The 23,510-nt window shown below is 38.9% G+C and overlaps 4 protein-coding genes across 4 annotated transcripts; 2 read left to right on the top strand and 2 right to left on the bottom strand.

The window, feature by feature from the left end:
• Positions 1–9,095: 9,095 nt before the first annotated feature.
• LOC111592767 lies at positions 9,096–9,649 on the bottom strand. The gene is made up of 2 exons (XM_023305168.2): positions 9,564–9,649; positions 9,096–9,499 (listed from the first exon to the last, which is right to left on the bottom strand). The coding sequence occupies exons 1-2, from the start codon at positions 9,637–9,639 to the stop codon at positions 9,267–9,269; spliced, it is 309 nt and encodes a 102-aa protein (XP_023160936.1). The 5' UTR covers positions 9,640–9,649; the 3' UTR covers positions 9,096–9,266.
• A 1,323-nt stretch (positions 9,650–10,972) lies between these two features.
• On the top strand, positions 10,973–14,519 carry LOC115483770 (alpha-protein kinase 1-like). The gene is made up of 5 exons (XM_030226011.1): positions 10,973–11,431; positions 12,305–12,952; positions 13,011–13,162; positions 13,221–13,320; positions 13,396–14,519. Exons 2-5 carry the CDS (start codon positions 12,379–12,381, stop codon positions 14,172–14,174), a joined length of 1,605 nt encoding a protein of 534 aa, XP_030081871.1. The 5' UTR covers positions 10,973–11,431; positions 12,305–12,378; the 3' UTR covers positions 14,175–14,519.
• Positions 14,520–15,690: 1,171 nt separating this feature from the next.
• Positions 15,691–16,011, top strand: LOC115483772 (E3 ubiquitin-protein ligase RNF185-like). Its single transcript, XM_030226015.1, has one exon. The coding sequence runs from the start codon at positions 15,691–15,693 to the stop codon at positions 16,009–16,011; it is 321 nt and encodes a 106-aa protein (XP_030081875.1).
• A 754-nt stretch (positions 16,012–16,765) lies between these two features.
• LOC115483768 (OTU domain-containing protein 5-B-like) lies at positions 16,766–20,496 on the bottom strand. Its single transcript, XM_030226010.1, is given in 13 exon segments — positions 16,766–17,147; positions 17,206–17,426; positions 17,489–17,783; positions 17,818–18,043; positions 18,045–18,059; positions 18,124–18,326; positions 18,834–18,990; positions 19,064–19,087; positions 19,089–19,184; positions 19,186–19,277; positions 19,280–19,617; positions 20,210–20,275; positions 20,345–20,496. Coding segments are annotated over 13 exon segments (1,980 nt in total). The 3' UTR covers positions 16,766–17,052.
• Between the last annotated feature and the right edge of the window lie 3,014 nt (positions 20,497–23,510).

Below are 23,510 nucleotides of genomic sequence, written 5' to 3'. Positions count from 1 at the left end.
AATTGGATCAATCTTTAATTGAATATCAAATCTTATGTACAGCTACAAGTTGATTAAAGTAAATCATCAAAAATTCATTGAACTATTTTTTTAATTTTATTCATTTATTTATTTATTTAATTTTTGTCTGCTTGTAATAATTAAATATGCATTAAAAATAGTTGGGTTTGCCACAACTTTAATTTCTCAGCACCTCAGAGCTCAATTTATGCCATTGACAGATTCAAGTATTTGCTGGAAATTTAAATTCAAAGAGTTCATGTGATTATATAGCAACAAAATGTAGAATTAGACCTAAATCTAGATAGTCGAGTGTCAAATAAGGGATTTCTAAGTTAGTAGAAGTTGATATCAGACACAAATGGCAAACCAAACATTTACTGAACTGAAGGCAAAGCAGTAAGCACTTTAAGCTCAAGCTACGTCTCAGCGAATAACTATATACAAATGTTTCCAGATTGATATAATATGAAGATATATGTATAAGTTTTTGGTATAGAAATCAGTTCACATTTAACTATAACTTTAGATGCTTTCGAATAGCATCTATGAGATAGATGGTTACGAGTATTGAGATATTTTAAGTGTGCCACTGCGAAATGAAATAATTTATGCAACTAACATCATTTATTATGTATCTAAGTGATAAAGAACTGTAAAGCGTTAATCTGACAGTTGCGAGATTTGAGTAACTTAAAGTAACTTACGTATCAATCAGATTGAGATACTTATCATATCTATGAAAGCCAGACTTAAAGTGCATCTATGAAAAGCAATAATTGACAGACTTCAAGTATCAATCAGATATAAGTTTTAAGATAGTTTTAGCAACAGAAATGTGAATTCAAATACTTTTAGTATCTGTGAGATATGAAACTTTTAAAAAGTTTAAACTCATGAATTCAGATACTCAAAGTATCTATGAGATACGAAAATTAAGTTGCTTTGAGTATCTATCTGAGAAGTAACTGAGATACTTTGATACAGTTGAGATACTTTCGTATCTATGATATGCCAGATTTGTAACAAGACTATTGAGATACGTTGACTATCTATTATATATATAGAAAGAACTGATAGATAAAGAGCTGAGATATTGTAAGTATCTAGCAGATGCGAATTGAAGCCTCAAGATACTTCTCGCCTCCGACAGATGCAAATATTGAAATACTTTAACAAAAATTAGATACTCTCAACGTATTATGTGGATAAAGAGCTGATGCTGGTTCGTATCTGTCAGATGCGAGAATTGATGATATCTAGCGACCAAATAAATTACCTGCAATTTGGCCAAGACACAGAGGCAACAAAGCTGCAGCAGCAGCAGCAGCTGAGCAATCAATTAAAATGCAAAATGCTTTGAGCTAATGACCATTGGAAGCCTCAGAACTCAGACAGACTGCAGCCGCACCCCCCCATCAACTGCCACCGCCCACTTCTTAAAGCTTGCTGCAAAAATTTAGTTTTTGTGGGTTTGAGAAATTTTATTTATTTTAAATGAAATGAAATAAAATTTATTTTATGCACATTTTATTCGGTGTTGCAGCTAAGGGATGCAATTTCTATATACTACATGGATTATTCATGCACACACGCACACACATACATATATATATATATATATACGTGTGTGTGGATATGTAGAAAATGCAACTAAAATGTTTTCATGTTTTTGCTGTTTTATATGAACATAGCAACAACTGTCTGGGGCCCTGTGCATCAACTCCAGCTGCGACTAGCCCCACACACACACGCAGAGCCTTTTTATTGCAGGGGTTGCATGCAGCATGCAGCATGCAGCCAGCAAAGTCAACATTTTGTTTTTAGTTGCATTTCAGTCTGGCAAAATTTTTGCCATTTGATTGCATTTTGTTTTGCTCTCTCTCTCTTTATGTGTGTGTGTGGGTGTGTGTGTGTAGAGTTTTGTTGCAATCTGCTGCTGTAGTTAGGTGTTGCACACACACACACGCACAGCTGCATTCAGTTGCATGCAGAAAAACGCATTTTGCTGCATTTTCTCTCTCTCCCTCTCTATCACCCGCTCGCTCTTTCTCTCTCTCTGTCTGTCGCACAAAAAGAGAGTTTTAGGGTGCCAAACACACAAAATTTCTACAGCAAACACACACACACCTACTATATATATATTTCTATATATATATATATTATATAGAATATAGAAATATTTTTTCTATATATATTTTACACATATATATATATTTATATTTTATATATAGCCCTGGCTGCATTTTGTTATATGCATTAAAATGCGTTTTTTAGTTTTTGTTTTGCACAGCTAAAAATAATCACAAAATCCTTTTTTTCTTGTGCGCCTGTACAGTTGTGCACAAAACATGCCAAGTGTCTTGCATAGCGTTGCACTTGCAACAAGCTTAGAACGTTGCAGCTGCACAATACTCGCTCTGGGCGCCAAAATACTGAAAGTGTATAAAACTTAGTGTATAAAACTTAGGCAGCTTCTCAGATGTATATGTTTTCTACTATGATTTCAAACTATATACTATATATAGTCATATATATATATATCTGTTATTGTGATAAGTCAGTTGAGTTTTATATCAAACTCCATTTATCTTATCAAAGCTATATGAAATATGGCCCAAGCCACAGCAAGTCTTAGGTGCCAAATAGACAAGCACTCAAACTAAGCCAATATACTCTCTTTTCACGCCGCTGGACGAGCATATATGGCTTAGCACATATTTAGTCGATTTAACTGTTTTTCTATATTTCAACCAGTTTCTAGTTTTCTATTGCAGTCCGAAACTGGGTGATTTTTACGCGCATACCCCGGTATGCAGAGAGGCACACACTCGCACACACTCACACACACTCACTCTCGCACACACACTCAATTCGGTTGGCCTCTATCGTTTGTTTAGAATTTTAGATTTTAGCGCGTTTTAGAATTTTATGAATGAATTTTGGCGTTGCCTCGTTGACTGCACCCCACAACCTCCCCCACACCACTGGACATGCCCCCTGTTGCGAGTCACTTTTAGTTTTTCGGCTAGTTTTCGTTGCCCATTTGTGAAGTGGGGGCGTTTCCCTTTTTTATTTTGTATTTTTGGCAACTCGTTCGCTTCGACCTTGTGCCGGCATTTTGGTCTCGTGCTTGGGCTTTGGCTGTGGCTTTGGCTCTGCTCCTGGTTCTGGCTCTGGCATTGGCATTGGCTCTGGCTTTGGGCTCTTGCATATGCATTTGCATTTGGCTTTTGCCTTGTTTTGAATTTTGCAGCTCCATTTTTTGATTGCTCCATTTTCGTGTTGCATTCGTCGTTGCACTTGGTAGCCCCCATGCGCCACAAAAAAACCCCAAAATGTGGAAAAGTTCTTTAAGAGTTGAAACACAGTTTGCACATAAATTCTTGCAATTTAAACTAAATTAGCAAATTGAAATATTCTCATTATAAAAATAAATATATTTATATATATATATATATATATATATGATTTAATATTTCGGCAAAATATATAAGATATATATAAGATATATGTAGTGTAGAGCTCTTTGGAGCCTTTCTTTTTAATATATATTATAAGTTTTAAAACTGTAAAATATATATTTAGTTATATAGTTATATATAATTATATGTACGGGGATTGTCTGCGAGAGTACACTCAAAATTTCCAAAAATGTTTATCCAATTGTACAGCAGCTGAAAAGATTTTTTGATGCCATCTAATAAGTATTAAAAGAATTTCAGATTTTTCAAGTGCCTCGCCCCAATGGCGTAGATATATGATTTTCCATACTATATATTTTCAGCCTTGGGTGGTTCGCCTGAGTAAATACTTCAAGTCTAGAGCTTCAACGGCAACGAAATGGCTTGTGTTCATGTGAACAGACAAGTAGTTGGACGAGATGAGAGCAATATACTATACTATGGATGAATGGATAAATGGATGGATGGATATCGCATTTCGAAGTTGCAAATTCGCAGATTGCTGGTCTGAGATATGATGGGTCTGATCAGATACGATACGAAATGAAAGATAGATATCGGATATATCAAAGAGCGGATATCGGATATCGAAGAGCGGATAGTGGAAAACAAAGCCTGAAAGAAAAATAAACTTAAAATTAAGAAAATATAATATGATTTTCAAAAATTAAAACAAAAATGATCTCATAAAATATTGCTGATTGAAAACTAGAGAATGGACATGACTCTTAAAGTAAGACCTCAACTTTACTTTGTTGTCCATGACAAAGTTGGCAATGAATAGGTAACCAAAATAAAAGATTATATGAAACAAAAGAAAAAAACATTTAAATTATTAATCAGAAAAGAAAGATTTAAGACTCCATTGTAAAAATTTGACTGCTTAAAAAGTATGCTACACAAATTTGAATAAGAATTGTTCAGCATTATGTACGGATTTTTACTAAATTTTTTAAAAGTTTCCTTAAGTCAATTATAAAAGTACATTGCGGTATGCAAAAAATAAATCAATTTTTGAATTTAATTACATGCAACTATGCATGTGGTTAGCTGTATGTGAACGGAAGTACATATGTACATATGTCTATATATCTGTCCATGTATATAATATACATAACCACAGGCAAGCCTTGCTGCGGCTCCTACTCCTATCACTGTGCATTTAGTAAGTGTTGGCGCCATGTTTTAATATACTCCATACACATGCATAAATTACATACAGACATGCACACACACACACCCGGTGCGCTGCAGTCACTTTAATAAGTTTGCTAGATTTGGATATACGCAGACAACAAATAGCTAATAAAAATCTACTGTGAAAAAACTGTTGCATTGCCGGTTCACAAAACAGACTAGCATAACGGAGAGCAACTGTGTAATAGAGCGAGATGGCGAGCGAGAGCGAGCGTCGTGCTGAGAGCCGAAACGAAATAAGCCGAGCACTAAACAAACGAGACAACAAACACAAAAGCGAAAGCGAGGAGTCGCACTTTCCAGCATAGTGCGTGACTGTCAACGGTTGCTATGTTCATATGTGTGTGTGCGTTCCTCTCTCTCTCGCTCTCTGTGTGTGCACTTTGGTAACGGCATTTTAAAGAGTTCGCATTTGCCTCTTGGCAAAACACATTTAGGCAACCGTATAGCATCCGCCTGCCGCGCCTATTGCTGTTCGCCTCTCTTCCCCACACTTCACTTGCAGCCTCATCATCGTCGTCGCCATCGTCATCGTCACCAAACTCTACACAATTTAGGCGACCGGTCATCGGCCCATTCAGCCGGCCGGCCGGCCGCTTGGTTCGTTTTTGCATTGCTCGCCATTATCGGACGCACTTTAAATCAGTTTACGTTATAACGTCAACAGCGACACTACGTCACTTTGCGGCCTTTGTCTGAGCACTTGTCTGTTGCGCGACTCTCTCTCTCACTCTCTCTCCGCCCAACGACGCGTTTTTACTTTTACGCGGCTAATTCTCAATTTCGGCGGCCGACTCAAACAACAGTTTGCTGTGCAATTTCCAATGAATTATCCCGTAATCATGTTAAACTAGTTCCAATTGCAAATATTCAAATCAAGTTGAGTAAGTCATCTTATTCTATATGACGTAAAGATTTCCATAGGTTAACCATTCCGGAAGTTAAATTTTTAATTTTTAGCTTTCAACAATAAAATATTTACAATTAACAATTTATGATTTGTTATATCTTTTGAGTGTTTACTTTTAATTGTTAAACCAATTTATTTAACTAAAAAAAATATTTAAAACATAATTATTAAGTAATAAATAATAAATATAATTATTTAATACTTGTGGTATAATTTTTATTTAGTTCTCATGAAAACAGTTTAATTCTTTATTTTATTTTGACTAAAAACTATTTTAGATATTTTTGTAAGAACTTTAACATTAACTTTTTGGATTAATATTTTATTCTTTTGAAATGATTTATTTTCTAATTTGGATTTTACATTATAATTATTATTATTGTTTTAAGTAAAAGATTTTTGTAGATTTTTTATAGTTATTTTTAAGTTTTATAAATTTTGTTTGTTTTTTTTTTTCGATTCCTTTAAATGAGTTTTTTATTTTTTTTTTATTTGAAGTTCTATGCAGTAAACTAATTTAAAGTAAAAACAAAAAATAAAAAATTAAGTAAAAATCATTTTCGAACTCGAGTTTATGGCGTTTCGAATAACGCACCCTGCAAAAATTATGATATCTCATTACTTTAATATAGTTAAAAAATAATAATGTGGCATTTTCCTACAATAAATAATATAAGTCAACTTATATAAAAATAAGAATAAATTGAATTTTGATTCGAGCTTTCTTCAAATCAAAGCTGTGCAAAACAAAGCAAAATGGTTTTAATTAAGGAAAATCAATTATGATAAATCTTATGTGAAAACTTAAAAATACTTAAAACAAAACATTTTCTTTCTCATATAACTTCTATTATATTTCAACTTTAAAAATATATGATACATAAAAGACAATATAAGTATGCAGAAATATTTGATAATGGGGCGTATGCGTAATTAAGCATGCGTAATTACGCATACGACCCATTACCAAATATTTCTGAATACTTACATTATCTTTTATGTATCATATATTGTTATATTTACTTCTTTCTAAACGGTTTCATAATGCTCCATGTCGACTTCAATATATAAAAAATAAGAAATATATGTTAATTCCCCTTTACTTCTTATAGAAGACACAATTAAATTGAATTTCTTGAAAAGTTTTTATCAAAGAAAATGTAAATATATTTAAATTTATTTATGTAATACTTATCTCACAAATAGCACAGATATTTATGAGAGCGCTTATAATGCGTTTGCATATTTACACATTACGCATACGCCCCCATTGGCAGTTGTGACCGCGTTTCCGGTGGCTAACAAACCTTCGCATGCGACTGTGTGTGTTTGTGTATTCGAGTGTGTGCCGGAGTGCATTTCACAGACGGGTCATGGCCACGGCCACGGCCACGGCCACGGCAACGACCATTGGCTTTTCGGTTTCAGCCTGCGCCTGGTTTCACTTTCACACACACAGACACATACACAGAGCAGAGCACAACACACGGAGCACAGCAGAGCACACGGAGCACACACACACACACACACACATACACATTGAGTGGCCGGGATAAACAACGCAATGGGCGCACGCGACTTGCACTCAGCCTCGTCTTGCCAAATGCCGGCAGCCGCAGCAGCTGCAGCCAACACGCCTCCTCCGCGCCCACGCACCACTTGACACCAGTTTTGCCTGCAAGCGTCATCCACTTGTAACACATTCGCATCGCATCGCATCCCATCACATCCCAGTTGTGGAGCCATGTTGACCAGCCCGCGGCGCGGGCGCGACTTGTTCGCTTGTTCACGACTACGACGACGATGTCGACGATGATGACGCAATGCACCCCACAGAGCAGAGCTGCACTTCCACTTCTCTTTTACTACCACTCTGTCCAACACACACACACACATGCATACGCGAGAGTTGCACTGCGATTTCCCCACTCTTCGTTCCCCCTGCTCTTGCACTGCTGGCACTGCTGGCACTGCGGCTCTCCGCATGAGTCAAAGTCGTGCGCTCTGGGGTTCTTACTGAATGCCGATTGCAGCCACCCCCAACCTCACACGACCCCCATTGCCACCATCGACATGTACCAAGTGCATTTACCTCCGCTTTGCATGCTGCAGACTGAGTGCTGCTGGGTGCAGCGACTCGCTTTGTGCTTTGTGGGCACGGAGTTTGTCGTTGATTCGTGTGCGTGGCCTGGTTTCGTCGATTGGCCTTGCATGCGGTTATTTCAGTGTCAGCAGCATCTTTGTTGTTGCCATCGATGCGATGCGAGGCGAGGCGAGGCGAGACGAGATGAGGCTTGGCATGCCTGTTACACCTACTCCCACTTCTGCTCCTGCTCCTTGGCCGCGCTTGACTTGCCTGTGCATGGCCCCATGCAAATCCTGCAGCATTTGCTTCCCTGTGCCCAGCTGCCCACACACTCGCATACGCATTGGCGGCTGGGCATGTTGCAGGCATTTTTGCTGCTTGATTAACGGTGCACGGTGCATGGCGCACGATGCAGGTCGCACGTTGCTATATGTCAAGGTAGTGACCCAGTTCTTAAGTGTTTCCCATTAAAGCGTCATATGCTGTTTGAGCTTTAAAGACGATTTGTTTAAAATTTGGTTTCTTATGCATTCAGCTTTAATCGCAGATTGATCATAAGTTCGATCATAGATTTTTGGTCTCTATCTTCGCCTATCTTAAAGCTCTTAATCTTTTGAGTTCTTCTCTTGTTCTGTCAGTTTCTATCATTTAGCTTTTAACAACCCAAAGAGAAGTTGAATCCCAATTTGAGTTTCTGTCTAACTCTCTCATAGAGTTAATTTAATTAAAAAGACTCAAAATAAATAAACAAATATTAAAATAAATTTTTTAAACTATTTTTAATTCCAATTGTTGACTAAAATTGCTATTAAAATTAAAAAATTCTTCAGAATTTTTTGTCTTAAAGTCAATAATGAAAACAAGTAAGAATATTTAAACCGGACGTATCCGACTGCAGAATACACGTTCACGGTCCGGTCACAGTCCGCATTTATAAATCTATATGTGAAGAAGGTGATACAGCTGCAAATTTTTAAGAATTTGTGATTTTACGATTTTTTGAAGGGGGAATTGTTCTGAATAAGCTATGAAATGTCGAGACACACGATTTCAGAATTGTGGAGCATACAGCTTTCCTGGTCAAATATTAATAAAATTAATTTTGTAATAATAAAATGGTAAGCTGCTCTTTTGTCAGTATTTTAATGTACGCTAATATGTCCATTATATATTTTTATTCATGGGCTCTCTATACGATACGGACGGACACTTTGTGAGCGAGTATAAAAATAATTAATCAAAATTCAAGATTTTTTGATTAAGTATTTCATATACGATTTGTCTAATAAACTTTTCTCAAACTGAATACTAAAAACTAAGAAATGTGTTTTACAATCAATGCTGATGGAGTGCATACATCATATGTGACATATATCTACATATATAATATATGTAAAATTTGTTTTTAATTTTCATTACAACAAGTTTGTAAGGCCCCATTTGTTAATATAGAAAATCAGTTGGCTTAGCCACAGCTCAAGATGAGAAAGAAGTTCCAACTGAGAAGTCCAAACTTCGTTCACTTTTACGTTTATCAATTGTATCTTTTATCTATGATCTATGTGTGCCTTATCTTAGCATCAATTTGACGAAGAACAAAGTTTTAATGCTAACCAAAGTACGTTTGGAGTAAAACTGAATTCAATTTGTCCGCACTGAGCTTGGGACTGGGATGTTTCTTCACACAGGTGCCACGGACTTTGCGATAGCCGAAGCGACAGACGCAAACTGGATTGTAGCAGTAATTTTCTGCCGGACAGTAACGACCGGCCGCACACTGGACCATCATGCAGCTGACCTCCTCATTGACGGCACAATGCACGCCCGCAACTTCATAGGGATCTGTGAACAGGTTGAGCCAATAAGAGCACTTAAGCCAGACTATAGGGAGCTCCCGACTATTCACCATTTTGTGGAGAGCTGAGCACAGGATTGAAACAGCCGAAAAGTGAGGGAAACAGAACGATTAACCAAACAGACATGACGTTACTGAGAACTGCATGATAACTTTGCAATATATGAAATTATTATAGTTCACTTAACGCTGGGTATAACTAATTAGCATGACTAATTCTGTCATGCGATTCACTATCAGATTATAACTGAAACTTAAAAGAGTCTAGAAATAAATTTAGTAACTTATTATATACAAAAGAGACTTACAAAAATAAAGGTGTGACACGTGTAAGCATGTCTCTAATTAACTAATAAGAAATGATTGCCAAGTAATTAATCTAATAATGAATTTTCTATAATCTATTTCGAACTGGTACTTGTTTTTATTTTTTTTTAATTAATTATTTATTTTTTATCCTTTTTGTAAGAAAAATCTCAACTAAAAATTTCACTTGATTGTTTTAGATAATTATTACCCTAATTAAAATATTTGCAAAAACTTGCATTTACTTACCTAAACAACACGTACATTTTTGAATATTAACATATTAACTTCTAATTTAATTGATTTCTATTTACAAATACAAGAATAAACCGTTAATTTTCACAATAACTTTAAGAGAGCAACTAGCTCTCGCTGACTCTCTCCCACGCGCTGCTTGGCCTATTCTCTCATGCTCCTAGCATTCACACAGACACACACGCATACACATGTATCGCAATGCCGGCACGAAGCTCGTACTTTTGTCTCGTGTTCAATACAACGCACACACATGCACGTGAATACGAGCAGCGCACAGGAGAAGTTGGAGTGTATAAGCGAGATGGCAGCGGGTCGGTCAGTAGCAAACTTGTGCCACACGCCGTTAGGTGGCCCTGTCGTGAATGCGGCAGCCGACACAGACGTAGACGCTGGTGTTGTATGGGTTGCATGACGTGGAGGCGCCATCATACTGCAGCAGTCGTAGTAGCTGCGACGACAGCGCATAACAACGGTAGTTGGGCGCCTACACTCCTTTTTACCCGGCCTAGCCAGGGCAACAATGCAAACGGTTTTTTCTCCTATTTTTGTATTTTTATATATGCCGTCGCGCGGGAATTCACGTCTGCTCGTCTCGTTAAGTGTTTTCAAGAGTGTGTTTGTGTGTGTGTGAGTGTTTGAGAGAACTGCAAACACGTAGCAACAACGGAACGAAAAAACGTAAAGCTACAATACAAATCGGGTGCACTTTCACATTGCTGTCCGGCCGATCGGCTGCTACGACGTCGTCAGCGCCAACGTCAACGTCAACGTTAACGTCAGCGTCAGCATCGGCTTTTCTTTGTGAGCGACGCGACGGGCGCCTTATTGCTGCCTGCTTCCTGCCTTTGATTTTTATTGTGTCACGCGTTCGCCGAAATCAAGAAAAAAAAAAAATATATATAAATAAAACAAAACTACGACACGGGTCTGAAGTGAAAGTCCATTTTACAACATATAATAAAGATGTCTCCGATGCATATTGTCTTACGACTGCTGCTCAAAAGTGAGCTGATATTTAAGTACACATGTATGTGTGTAGTTGTATTTCTGTGTTTGCGTTCCTCTCTCAATTAAACGCGACACTAATTTGCGTACTTAGTGAAAATCGATATGGCCAAAACTTGCCTTTTACGCGATGCTTTAGCTGACACTTTTCATCTAACGTTTTTTTTTTGTTGGTTTAGCACAGATTAACGGATTCTTGACTTTTTGCTGAATTTTGAGCAATTTATGCAAAATATTGTTATAAAATCACACACGCACACATACGTAAATGCAGGCACATGTACACTAACGGGACAACCCTAACCTAAACACAATGTGCCGACATACTGAAAGCGAACTGCCGCACAGTGGTATGAAATGTTGTAAATACGTGAAAAATATTAATATAAATATTGAGATAAATACGAAAAAAATTGTTTAAATTGAAAATTATGTACCCCAAAAATCTCTATTTCAATTTAATTCAGGATTGGAAATCATTTTATTTTGTATGGTTTAATACTAATCCAATTTATTTCAAAATATTTACTTTAATTTTAAAAATTATGCATTATATATTACATATATTATATTTCGTAATCATATTCATTTCAATATATCATAAATCTTAATCGCCTGTAGTAAATACCCCGCGACCCACTGTGCAGACTATTGCAGTTAGTGTTCGTGCTTTTGCTCGTATTGCGCGCAGGTTTGCCGCTCTTTTTGTTGCTTCTCACGCTGCCGGCATATCTATGTGTATATGTATATAGTCTATATATGCATGTATGTGTATGTGTATGTGCATGCATTTGTGGGTGCGCGTTTGAGCAGTCAAAATAATAACAGCGGCTGCGATTTCACTTTCCATTCAAAAACCCAGAGCCGGCCTAACCTTAAATTCTATGTCATGTTTTAATACTGCTGTATGATAAATGTTGGCACAAACCAGTCAGCAAAATATTTGGAATGTATGTCTCTACATTTATATGTATTGAAAACAAGTGCGGCCTATTATAATTTTAATGAGTTAATTCATACATGAATTTTTTAAATTTAATAATAATTAATAAAATAATATATTGTATTTTACAATTTGATAAAAAATTGTTTTGTAATATATATTAATTTGTATGGCTTAATGTACATCAGTTTATTTTTTTTCTATATCTTTCCATCCTACTTTATCTTAACATTAAGTTGGAAAACTTTTCAAACTACCCTCGTATTTCTTTTACTTGCAGTTGCTAACAATCCGACGTAAAACTAAGCTTCCAATCCGCCGTAAACCTTAAACGATCCACGCAACGAACGCACAATGAATTTCACACCCTTTGGCAACACTTTTCCGGGTCTGCCGCAGTTTACGACGACGACTTCGTCGCCGTTGGTGTCGACGGTAACTGCCGCTGTGGCCGTTGCCGATGCCGATGTGACTGCGGCCAACAACAATCCACAGCAACAGCAGCAGCAGCAAGAGCCTAGCGGCAGCGGCAATCGTTATCAGCAGCAACACCAGCAGCAGCAACAACAACAACAGCAGCAGGTGACAGCAGGCGTATCCATGACGCACTTTAGTCAACCGAGTAGCAGTGTCGCCGCAGCCGCCGGCAGCAAATTTCGCAGCGGACAGGAGGATGCGCTGCAAGGCGACAAATACAATGGGCATTTGGTGGCCACTGCCACACAACAGCAGCAGCAACAGCAACAACAACAACAACAACAGCAGCAGCAGCCGCAGTATGCGACTGTCTATACAGCGAGTGCCACGACGAGTGCAGTGGATGCCATGCAAGCGAGCGGCTCTGGACAACAGCAGCTGCAACAGCAACAAGTGGTGGCACCGCAAGAGCTGACACAGGATCTATGCAATGCCATATTGCAGCAACAAGGTAAGAAAAGTACCTAGAGCAACCTAACGCCTTTAATGCCTTTTCTTTGCATTTACAGTGCTACAGAATACCTCTTGGCAAACGATCACGCCCGGCACCACCGTCGCGGACTACCTCTCGCATCTTCCAGCCAATACGTTGCCACTCTCGCTGCACCACTTTCTCAAGTACTCCGCAGAGACCATCAAAAAGGAGAATCAGCAGAATGTGGTATCTATCTATAGTCATCTCTTGTCTAGACTGTATAACAAATCTATGCTACGAACAGGTGCTGCAGGTGCAGACGGGACCAGGCGCCGCCATTGGCATCAACACCATTGGCACCACAACAACCATAAGCATACCTCAGCAGGAGCAGCAGCCGCTGCATCAGCAACAGCAGCAGCAGCAACAGCAGCAACAGCAGCAGCAACAACAGCTGCAACAGCCACAACAACAACAACAACAACAGCAGCAGCAGGCAACACTGCAATTGCAGACACAGAACGTGGTAGCAAGTAGTTCGACCGCTGTTAGTGTCGCCAAGAAGAAGAAGCGCAAAAAGCGCTCCAAAGAGCGCAAGCCAAAGCTGCGTCCCGGCGAAATAAGAATGGGCACAGCCTTGGACGGTAGCCCACTTTATATGTGCCCCGAATGCCATGTGGCGTATCCGGAGCCGGAGCTGCTCGAGGTGCATCTGGTGGGGCATAATCTAGAGCGACGCTATGTGTGCGACATCTGTCAGGCCTCGCTCAAGCGGAAGGATCATCTGACACGGCACAAGCAATCGCATAATCCCGAACGGCCGTACATCTGCACCGTCTGCCTCAAAGCCTTTAAGCGCAAGGAGCAACTGAGCCTGCACTTTGTCATCCACTCGGGTGAGAAGCGGCATCAGTGCCAGGAGTGCGGCAAAGGCTTCTATCGCAAGGATCATCTGCGCAAGCACACCCGCTCTCACATAGCCCGGCGTGTCAAGGCTGAGCTGAACAGTCATGTGCGTCGAGAGAATGGCACCAGCATGTTGCAGCCGGTGGTAACAGCTGCTACAACTGCAGCCGTGCAGCATGCCAATCAGCAACAATTGCAGCTACAACAACAACAGCAACAGCAGCAACAACAACAGCAGCAGCAGCAGCAGCAACAACAACAACATCACATAGTCGTCAGCCAGCAGCAGCAACAACAACAACAGCAACAGACAACCGGCCAGCAGCAGCAACAGCAGCAAATGTTAAATTAGCCAAATGATTTTTGTAAAGTCAGTTAAATCAAAATTCAAAATCCATGCCACATATTTGATGTAACGTGCGGCATCTACACAAATTGACGCCGCACATACGAAATTCAAGTTCAAGCAATCAAAACCCTCTCGGTCCACGCAATTTAATTGACTCACACAAATCGGATATACGAATATCGTTTACGATATTCAGCAGATGCAATAGCTAAAATTGAATAGTTGTCTCTCTGAGGCACTATTCAACACTGTACAATTATTCCTAGGCAAACAAAGTGACACACAAAACTAGTCCTAATATTATATTTAGTGCTGTAAAACTGGGACCATAAACTTGATTGATTTATCTTACGAAATAAGAACTATTACAGTCAATTGGTCATAAATGAAAAATATTAAATTTCTATAATTGTTATTATATTATTAAAAATTATTATATTTTATGTAACTGAATAAGTAAAAATTGTAAATCCGAATTCTAAATATTTTATATTCAAGCGAAGACTGTAATTTATCCAATACTAAAGGTTTAAAAATGTACTGCTATGTTAAATTAAAATCATAATTTATATATTTAATCTTACACAACAATACCCAACTTGTTCCTATGGAACTTAAATGATATAGGTATATAAAATATACTATAAAAGCTTCTGTTAAATGTGACGATTAGTGAAGTTTGATGAAGATTATGTTCCTTAACGTTATACTTTGCCATCTACTTATACACGTGTCCAATAAGTTCCAAGATTTTTTTCAAATTACTGGGTATCTTTATGAGAGTTTATGTATTCAGGTAATTTCAAACAAGCTCAAGTTTGGGTCCCAGTTGTGCCGATCGCTAAATTCCATCGGCTCTTAGTTTAAGACAAATGTGCAAAGATATTATAATTTTATATGCGAATCGCGTATTTTAGTGAAATGTATTTTTGTATAAAGTGAAAATATGTACATAAATATATATTTAAAAAAATATGTTGCATGCAAATGCAGCAAACTATTTATGTACTCCTAATAATGAAACAAAGCGCAATTTAGATCTAAGAACGAATTAGATCTATGTGAATGTACTACGACTTTTGATAACACCGATTAAAAAATTTGTAAATACACATGAATTTTGTTTTCATATTTATTTATAAAAGCATATATTTGCCAATTCTTTTATATAAATTAATTTCTGCTTATAAATCTCAAGATGCCTCTGTAAAAATTGTCAGACGAAAGAAAATTCGGAAAAACGAAAACGTTTTATGGCGTACGTATAAGCCATAGGTGACATCGAAAGTGGATATTAGAAGGAAGCTATATTTAAACATATAAATACAAATCTTATTACGTTCTCGGAATTTTTAAAACTTATACAAAATTCAACGTAAAATTCATGGAAACCAAAAAAGAGGTTAAAGCAACGGATAATACCTCCCCATTTGACTGCAACATTTGTTTGGGTACTGCCAAGAATGCTGTGATCTGTGTGTGTGGCCATCTGTTCTGTTGGCCCTGCCTGCACCTCTGGATGCTGACTCCTTGCACCCTGCGTAGATGCTGTCCCGTGTGCCGATCACGGCTGAACATCACGAAAGTAATACCGCTGTATGGACGAAACAGTGAGGTACAGGCTGCCAACGGTGAAATGGCGCCGCGCCCTCTGCCACAGCGGTTGGAGCCGAGTCCGTCAAATGGATCGCTCTATTTCGGCTTCCTACTTGGCTTTCAAACATCACTCGGCTATGGCAGCTTTCCGATTGAGACTCTCGCATCCGCTCTGAATTTAAACGATGAGCAGGCGCTGTTTCTATTTTTCGGTCTCTTTTGCCTCGGCTGGCTGATGTTCTAACGGCGGAGAAATAAAATTCGAATAGACTTTTTGGAATATTCTTATTAATTTATGTATATATATGTATAGGTCCAACTTTATCATACAGCAGTTGTATTCACTAATAAAGTAAATTGTAATCAGACCGTAAAAGTGTTTTGTTTTGATTATTTTTTCATTAATATGGATCAAAAACTATATTGAGTCATTCGCTTTAATCTAGATCATCTTTTAATAAATTGTCAACATTTGCTTTCTTACTGTTAATTAATTTCGGTAAACTATATTTATTATGCACCATTTATTATATTCAATCAAGTAATCAGTATAATTATGATGTAATTATAATTAATTATTCATGTAGTTGGATGCGATTTGTGTATGTATATGTTTTATCATATTTACGTGCTGTTCTTTATGTATATATATACTGTATATGATCGATCTTTGCCTGCGTACAGCTTAAATTAAAATATTACAAAATATACGTTAAGTTCATTAAATATGTAGGCAATTAAGGAAGTTGGCGTTTGAAATGGGCTAGAGCCGGGGCGGGGCGGGGTGGTCGTGTCAGCGCCAGGGGCGTTTACGGGGGATAACTACATCGCAGAGATTAGCAGATTCATTCAGTCAAGCCTTTATAAAAAAAATATGCTTGCTTGATCTAATTAAAATCTGCGAGAACAATTTCATGTTTCATGTTTCATGTTTTCATTTCAATATATATATAAAGAGACATATGCATGTGTGTGCGTTTTTGTGTGGGTGTGTGTTTGTGTGTGTGTGTGTGAATGTTGTGTGTGTATATGTATGTATGTGCCAATAGCTGCAAGGCGTCCAGGATGTTCAGTCCTTGGGGCACTTCCTCACTCATCAATTTTTAATACAAGTCGAGTCTTACAAAATGTTACTTTGTTCCTTTTGTTGTAAGTGTAGGCGAGTGTGTGTGGAGGGTGTTTATTTTTGGTTGATTTGTTGTGTTTCGTTTTCGTTGCGTAAAGAGAAATTTAATCACTGTACAAAAGAGCGACAGGGAACACTTTCGCTTCGCCAGGCCCTCACCTATGGGCCACACAAATATTTTCGCTTCTGATCATCCATATAATCGCGCGTCGACATTTGGATGGCTCGCTGCAGCATCTCGTTCTCATTGACTCCTGTAAGGAATTGAAAGTAAGTACCTGCTATAAATAATAATGCAATTTCTGCACAGACCGTCGTTAGCATAAGAAGCCTCCAGGAGCTCTTGGTAAAAGCTCGAGTAGCTTTGCTTGGGCGGCGATTTGGGTTCCACGCGTTTGGGTGGTGACTGTGATGACTGCTTGGAGGTGCATGGTTGCTGTTCCGCTTCTGGTGTACGTTCCCTAGCAACGGCAGGCACAGCTTCACGTTTCGGACTCTTACGTTGTGGCGTTTCATGTACATGGGTTTCCAGGCTGCAATGATTATTCAATGTGAGAGCAGTCGAGGGCAAGGTAAGGATTTAACTGCCACATACCTATTGCCTGGCTCGCGCACTTCGTGACGACGTTTCTTGCTGCTGCGCAGGTTGTTGCTGCGACGCTGTGATTTTGACAGTTTATTGGAGCGCTGCGCTGGGGCTGTGTTGGGCGAGGCATTACCTCCACAGTGACCCACAGAGCTGGTGCTGCTCATATCCGTCGCATCGCTCTCGTAACCGCCCAGTTCATTTACCTCGGGCGGCAACTTGTGTGCATATTGACCAAGTGTTTTAGGCGATAGCGTGTAAACCGTGGCTGGGCCATCGCCAATGCTGGAGCTGCTCATTGGGGCTGCTGTGTTTGCTGTTGTTGTTACTACTGCCACCGCCGCCGCCACTACCTCCTCCGTCACTCGAGTACTTTGAAGGCGAGGCATCTGAGTCGGTTAGGGCCTCGGCTGAAGTCACTGTTGAAGATGTTGCCGAACCGGCGGCTGTATTGTTGTTGCGCGAACGCTGCATATTATCACGGCACCATTGCAAGTAGGACTCACGAGCAATTTGCTCCTCTATGGCCTCGTTGGTGGCTTCCCAGTCTGTTGTCTTCAGCTTTGTCCTCAAACATAGTCTATGCAGAATATATATATTTATTTATTTGCATTTTGTTATTTATAGTCGGAGTTGGCACTCACCTGTTCAATTTCTAGCTGCTCGCTTAAACGCACTGCCTCCTTGGTCTGAAACTCGGGCTTGTAGCCAGCCAAGCCCAAGCCGACGCCTACGGTGGCATTGTACGGATCCAGTATGGCATTGTAGTGGGAGCCTCGTTGATAGGACAAACGCAACGGTGGATAGCCAGCCTGCGATTGCTCTGAGTTAAAGATGTTAATGGGTGCTGAAATTTATAGAAACGTAAAGGGCATTAGAAAAGAGGACCAAAAGATCCTAAGATCAAGTGCTATGGTAAATAGGAAAGTTACGATGCAAACTTATTAATGGTGGGTATGATTTGAAGTTTATTGAGAGTCAATATCTGAAGGGGGTAAATAATACATTCTCATATTAAAAAGAGCCACACGGTTCAATACATACGACGATATTGCTAGAAACTCTTCTGATATATTACATATTTAATACAGATAAAGAGCCTTAAACACTCTTAAAAGTAATAACTTATATTCTTCATTCAAAGCCGGAAATCAGACTTGTCTTGTGCTTATACATGTCGATATTTAAAGTACATCGATCATAAAAGTAAAGAAAACAGCTCACTGTGAAATACACCTCCTAAAACAATCAGTACACTTCACTTGGGCGCAAGCGACTACGCAATTTATGGAAAATTCATTTGAAATTGACTGCTGATAATTTAGATAAAAGAACACGAGACTTGATTACTCACTCGACTGATAACAGAAGACTTCGACGGTGCGACTGTAGATCTCGGATATGGCCTGTATCTCTATGTGATTGCCGTGTGCATCGCGGGCACGTTTGCGTTGAATATATCCATTGATGTCCTCGGTGACAAACTGACCAAAATACTCGCGATTCTCATGCTACAAGAAAAGCAGATAAAACATTAAAATAAATAAGCAAATTAGTGTATTAATATAGCTATTCATGTATTACTATGTAGTCCATTGTGTGCTGCCGTTATGACATCGTGCATGCCCTCGTCGCCGTAAATCTGCAGAGATATGGATCGAAAGAGACAGGCACCATCTTCCTCTACGGGCTTTAGTTCGTAGCCCACGCTTCTCCATACATTTGGCAAACTCTTCATCGCGCCGCTTCCACTCCTCCACTGAAATAGTGCGCTCCTTGGGTTGCAGATGCTCGTCGCGCTATTGTAGCCAGAGAAAGTCTCTTCGACAGCTTTCAGCATATTCGCTGCCGCAGCGGCCGGTGTTATTTGAGTTTGCACTTTCGGCACATTGGCACAGCCCAAGCCCAGATGCTCCGGCGATTTGCGACCGACAGCTGTGGGAGTGCTGCTGTTGCCCGCTCCGGCAGCAACGCCCGCAGCTACTACTGCATGCGGACTGCTACATTTGCTGCTGACGCCCGCAACACCACTACCAACCACAGTCGGATGATTAAGATTCAGTTTCTCGCGCTCCAAACGATCCCGTTTATGATGATGTGCATGACCTTCATGATGCTCGCGACGCTTCGAACGGGAACTGTGATAGAGAAGAAATTGACAAGTATTAGATAATGAATGTCAAAGAACAGATCTGATTGAACATGATTTACCTGGTAAAAATAACAAGAATATAATCAATATAAAATATAAACAATATCCGTCTTATAATGTTATATAAATATAGCTCTTTCTTCCTTAGCAATCTATGCAATAAATATAAACTTAATAAAATAATAAACATTCTCAAGAATATGTAAATAATGTAGCGATTTTAGGATACAAAACTCTGAAAGACACGGTTTTTCTTATATTTCTAATCTTATGTACAAAATCACTATTCAGAATTCATATTTACTATACCATCTTCTCATATATAAATAGCTCTAACCTATCTTCTACGCAAGATGTTTTCATGCTAAAGAATCCATATAAAATATAACTTAATGATTTTCTTAAATATATATAACTTTGCTTCAAAACAAGAGCTTTGTGTGGAATCTAATATAACATCTCATATACAGTAGTTCTCCTCGCCAATAAATTTGTATAAGCCACGTCAAAAGCTGTCATAGACGAACATGAGAAGCCGAGAAATATACCCATAGGATTGACTGAACTTTAACACTTACCTTTTATGTGGACTGCAACGGTGTGTGCGTGTCAGCTCGTCGTAGACTTCGCCGCGTCGTTGTGGACTCTACGAACATTAACAAATTAAAATGTTAAATAATGTGGGTTAATATTAGAATGAATACAAAACACACCTGGCCAGGGCCATCGATGACAACATTGCGATTGTGATTGATTGACAACCGATTGTTCGACGACCACTACCTGTCCTGAGACGTGAGCCTCCGGTGGCATCCGCATCGACAACGCGCTTGCCACTCGGCGCACTGACTGGCTTGATAGTCATGGTTTAGCTGCGGACTGTGGCTGCGGCTGTCGTCTGTGAACTACCACGCAATAGTATAACGAGCAGCTCCAAACTAAATCTTCGAATGTGAAAGCTTAACCACATGTGTGAATGGCAAATTTGTTTAGCTGTTTGGCCAGCTCAGAATTAGATTTTCTTCTCCGTCTATATATATATATACATACATATATCTCTATATATATTTATAAATATATATATATACAAATATCTGTGTATGGGGCACTTTTACTGCAAGTTCTTTGTCCGTGTGGCAAAGGATTCCCTTGCTTGACGCACGCACTTGTTCAATTCTCTTTTTTTTTGTTTTATATTATTGTTATTGTTGTTTTTGTTGTGGCTGCTGCCTCCCAAAAAAAATTGATGTAGTAATTTATTTAGACCGCACAACTATGAAATCATATACATAGCCAGAGTAAATGGTTGAAAATTTTGTGATTTTCATTTGAATGTGTGTGTATGTGTGCATATGTGTAGTGTTTGCTCGCAATCGTCTTTGTCTCTTGCACTGTTGCAGAAACGATTAATAAAATACGTCGCTTAGTTGTATAATTGCGTACACTGCACTCTATATAAAAAACACCAATATCATAGTTTATCACAATCTCTTGCACAGTTTGTTTTTTTTTTTGTTTTGTTTTTTTTGTTGTTAGAAACGTAAAAGCCAGGATAGTCTGTTCGATTTTATTTACACCAATCACAAACTCGTCAGATGCGCACGTTCTGCTTCTTCTTGCTACTTTGGTGTTTTTTAGGCCATTTTAATAAGTCAGCTTGTCGCGACATACGGAGAACATCTGATAAAAATGTTGACCGCCAGTGTTGCCTTATTAGTTTTATTTAATTTAAATTTGTATCTATTATTACAACATGGTTTTGTTGATAAAAAAGCTACGATTACTTTGAATATAAAATTTTTGTTTTGTAATAATATATTTTTTTTAATAATACCAAATTTTTTTAATTATACTAAAAATTTTTAAGTAGAATGCAGAGCATTAACAAGCTTTTAAACTTTCTGAAAATTATTTTATTCTATATTCATTTATTTATCCACAAATATTTAAACAAATGTATTTTTCTATATTTGCTGTCTAATACAAATTAGTATAATAAATCATCCAGATAACAGCTGAGCTAATATTGCCTAGCTTAAATTCTAGCATTATTTTAATTTGTTTTTCTGTAGTTAATTTAGTTAGTTTTTTTTTAAAGAAATTTTAAAATGAGCCACCTAAGTCTACATAAATAAGAAGTAGTTCCAAAAAATATCCAGGATTTTGAAACCTTATACTAAATTATTTTGGAAATAAAATTCGCAAAATATATTGGTTTGCATATATATTTTATAAACTTTTAAGTACAGAGCTCCCAACATAGTCATTTTTAATACGCTAACAAGCTGTTAGTTAATATATTGACCATTCCAAACGTTGGTACCCCATCCACTTCCATAATAATCCCATGACGGTCTGGCTCCTAGCCATTGTGCCTGAGTTCCCCACCAGTAGATAGGATAGTGTCCAACGCCGTAACGTGCGTCACCTCCATTAACATATCCATTAGCCTGTCTCCTATTTATCGCAAACTTTCTAGCTTGAATCTGTGCATTTCCTGGTTGAACGCCATCTGCAACATTTGATAAAATGGTTTCTTGACCCCTTTTAATAACCTTTCCAATAACACCGGAACGATTTGTTGATTTAAATAATCGTTTGAGCCAAAACGGTGGCTATTTGATGAACCAGACTTTGAAATGTCCGTTTCACTCCTAGCGCCACTGTCAACTATTGTCGTAGATCCAGATTGGCTGTTAACCGTTTTAGTCTCTCCAGAAACTACTGTAACGACTGGACTAACTGATGAGTTAGCTTGTTCAGAGCTCGTCGTAGTCGTTGTCGAAGTCGAAGAGGATCCAGATTGACTGTTTCCGGAAACCACTTTCACCACGGGCTCATCTGCTGACTTCGTAACCTTAGAGGTGGTTGTAGTCGTAGTCGAAGAGGATCCAGATTGACTGTTTCCGGAAACCACTTTCACCACGGGCTCATCTGCTGACTTCGTAACCTTAGAGGTGGTTGTAGTCGTAGTCGAAGAGGATCCAGATTGACTGTTTCCGGAAACCACTTTCACCACGGGATCGATTGCTGACTTCGTTATCTTGGTGGTGGTTGTAGTCGTAGTCGAAGAGGATCCAGATTGACTGTTTCCGGAAACCACTTTCACCACGGCTCATCTGCTGACTTCGTAACCTTAGAGGTGGTTTGTAGTCGTAGTCCGAAGAGGATCCAGATTGACTGTTTCCGGAAACCACTTTCACCACGGGCTCATCTGCTGACTTCGTAACCTTAGAGGTGGTTTGTAGTCGTAGTCGAAGAGGATCCAGATTGACTGTTTCCGGAAACCACTTTCACCACGGGATCGATTGCTGACTTCGTTATCTTGGTGGTGGTTGTAGTCGTTGTTGAAGAGGATCCAGATTGACTGTTTCCGGAAACCACTTTAACCACGGGCTCATCTGCTGGACTTCGTAACCTTAGAGGTGGTTGTAGTCGTAGTCGAAGAGGATCCAGATTGACTGTTTCCGGAAACCACTTTCCCCACGGGATCGACTGCTGGCTTCGTAACCTTAGAGGGTGGTTGTTGTCGTTGTAGAAGAGGATCCAGATTGACTGTTTCCGGAAACAACTTTCACCACGGGCTCATCTGCTGACTTCGTAACCTTAGAGGTGGTTGTAGTCGTAGTCGAAGAGGATCCAGACTGACTGTTTCCGGAAACCACTTTCACCACGGGATCGATTGCTGACTTCGTTATCTTGGTGGTGTTGTAGTCGTAGTCGAAGAGGATCCAGACTGACTGTTTCCGGAAACCACTTTTACCACGGGATCGACTGCTGGCTTCGTAACCTTAGAGGTGGTTGTTGTCGTTGTAGAAGAGGAGGATCCAGATTGACTGTTTCCGGAAACCACTTTCACCACGGGATCGACTGCTGACT

This window comes from Drosophila hydei, unplaced genomic scaffold, assembly GCF_003285905.1.
Source record: "Drosophila hydei strain 15085-1641.00,03,60 unplaced genomic scaffold, DhydRS2 tig00000023-arrow-arrow-pilon, whole genome shotgun sequence".
Lineage (NCBI taxonomy): Eukaryota > Metazoa > Arthropoda > Insecta > Diptera > Drosophilidae > Drosophila > Drosophila hydei.
The sequence above is the reverse complement of the archived record's forward strand: the minus strand, read 5'-3'. Positions and strand labels throughout refer to the sequence as shown.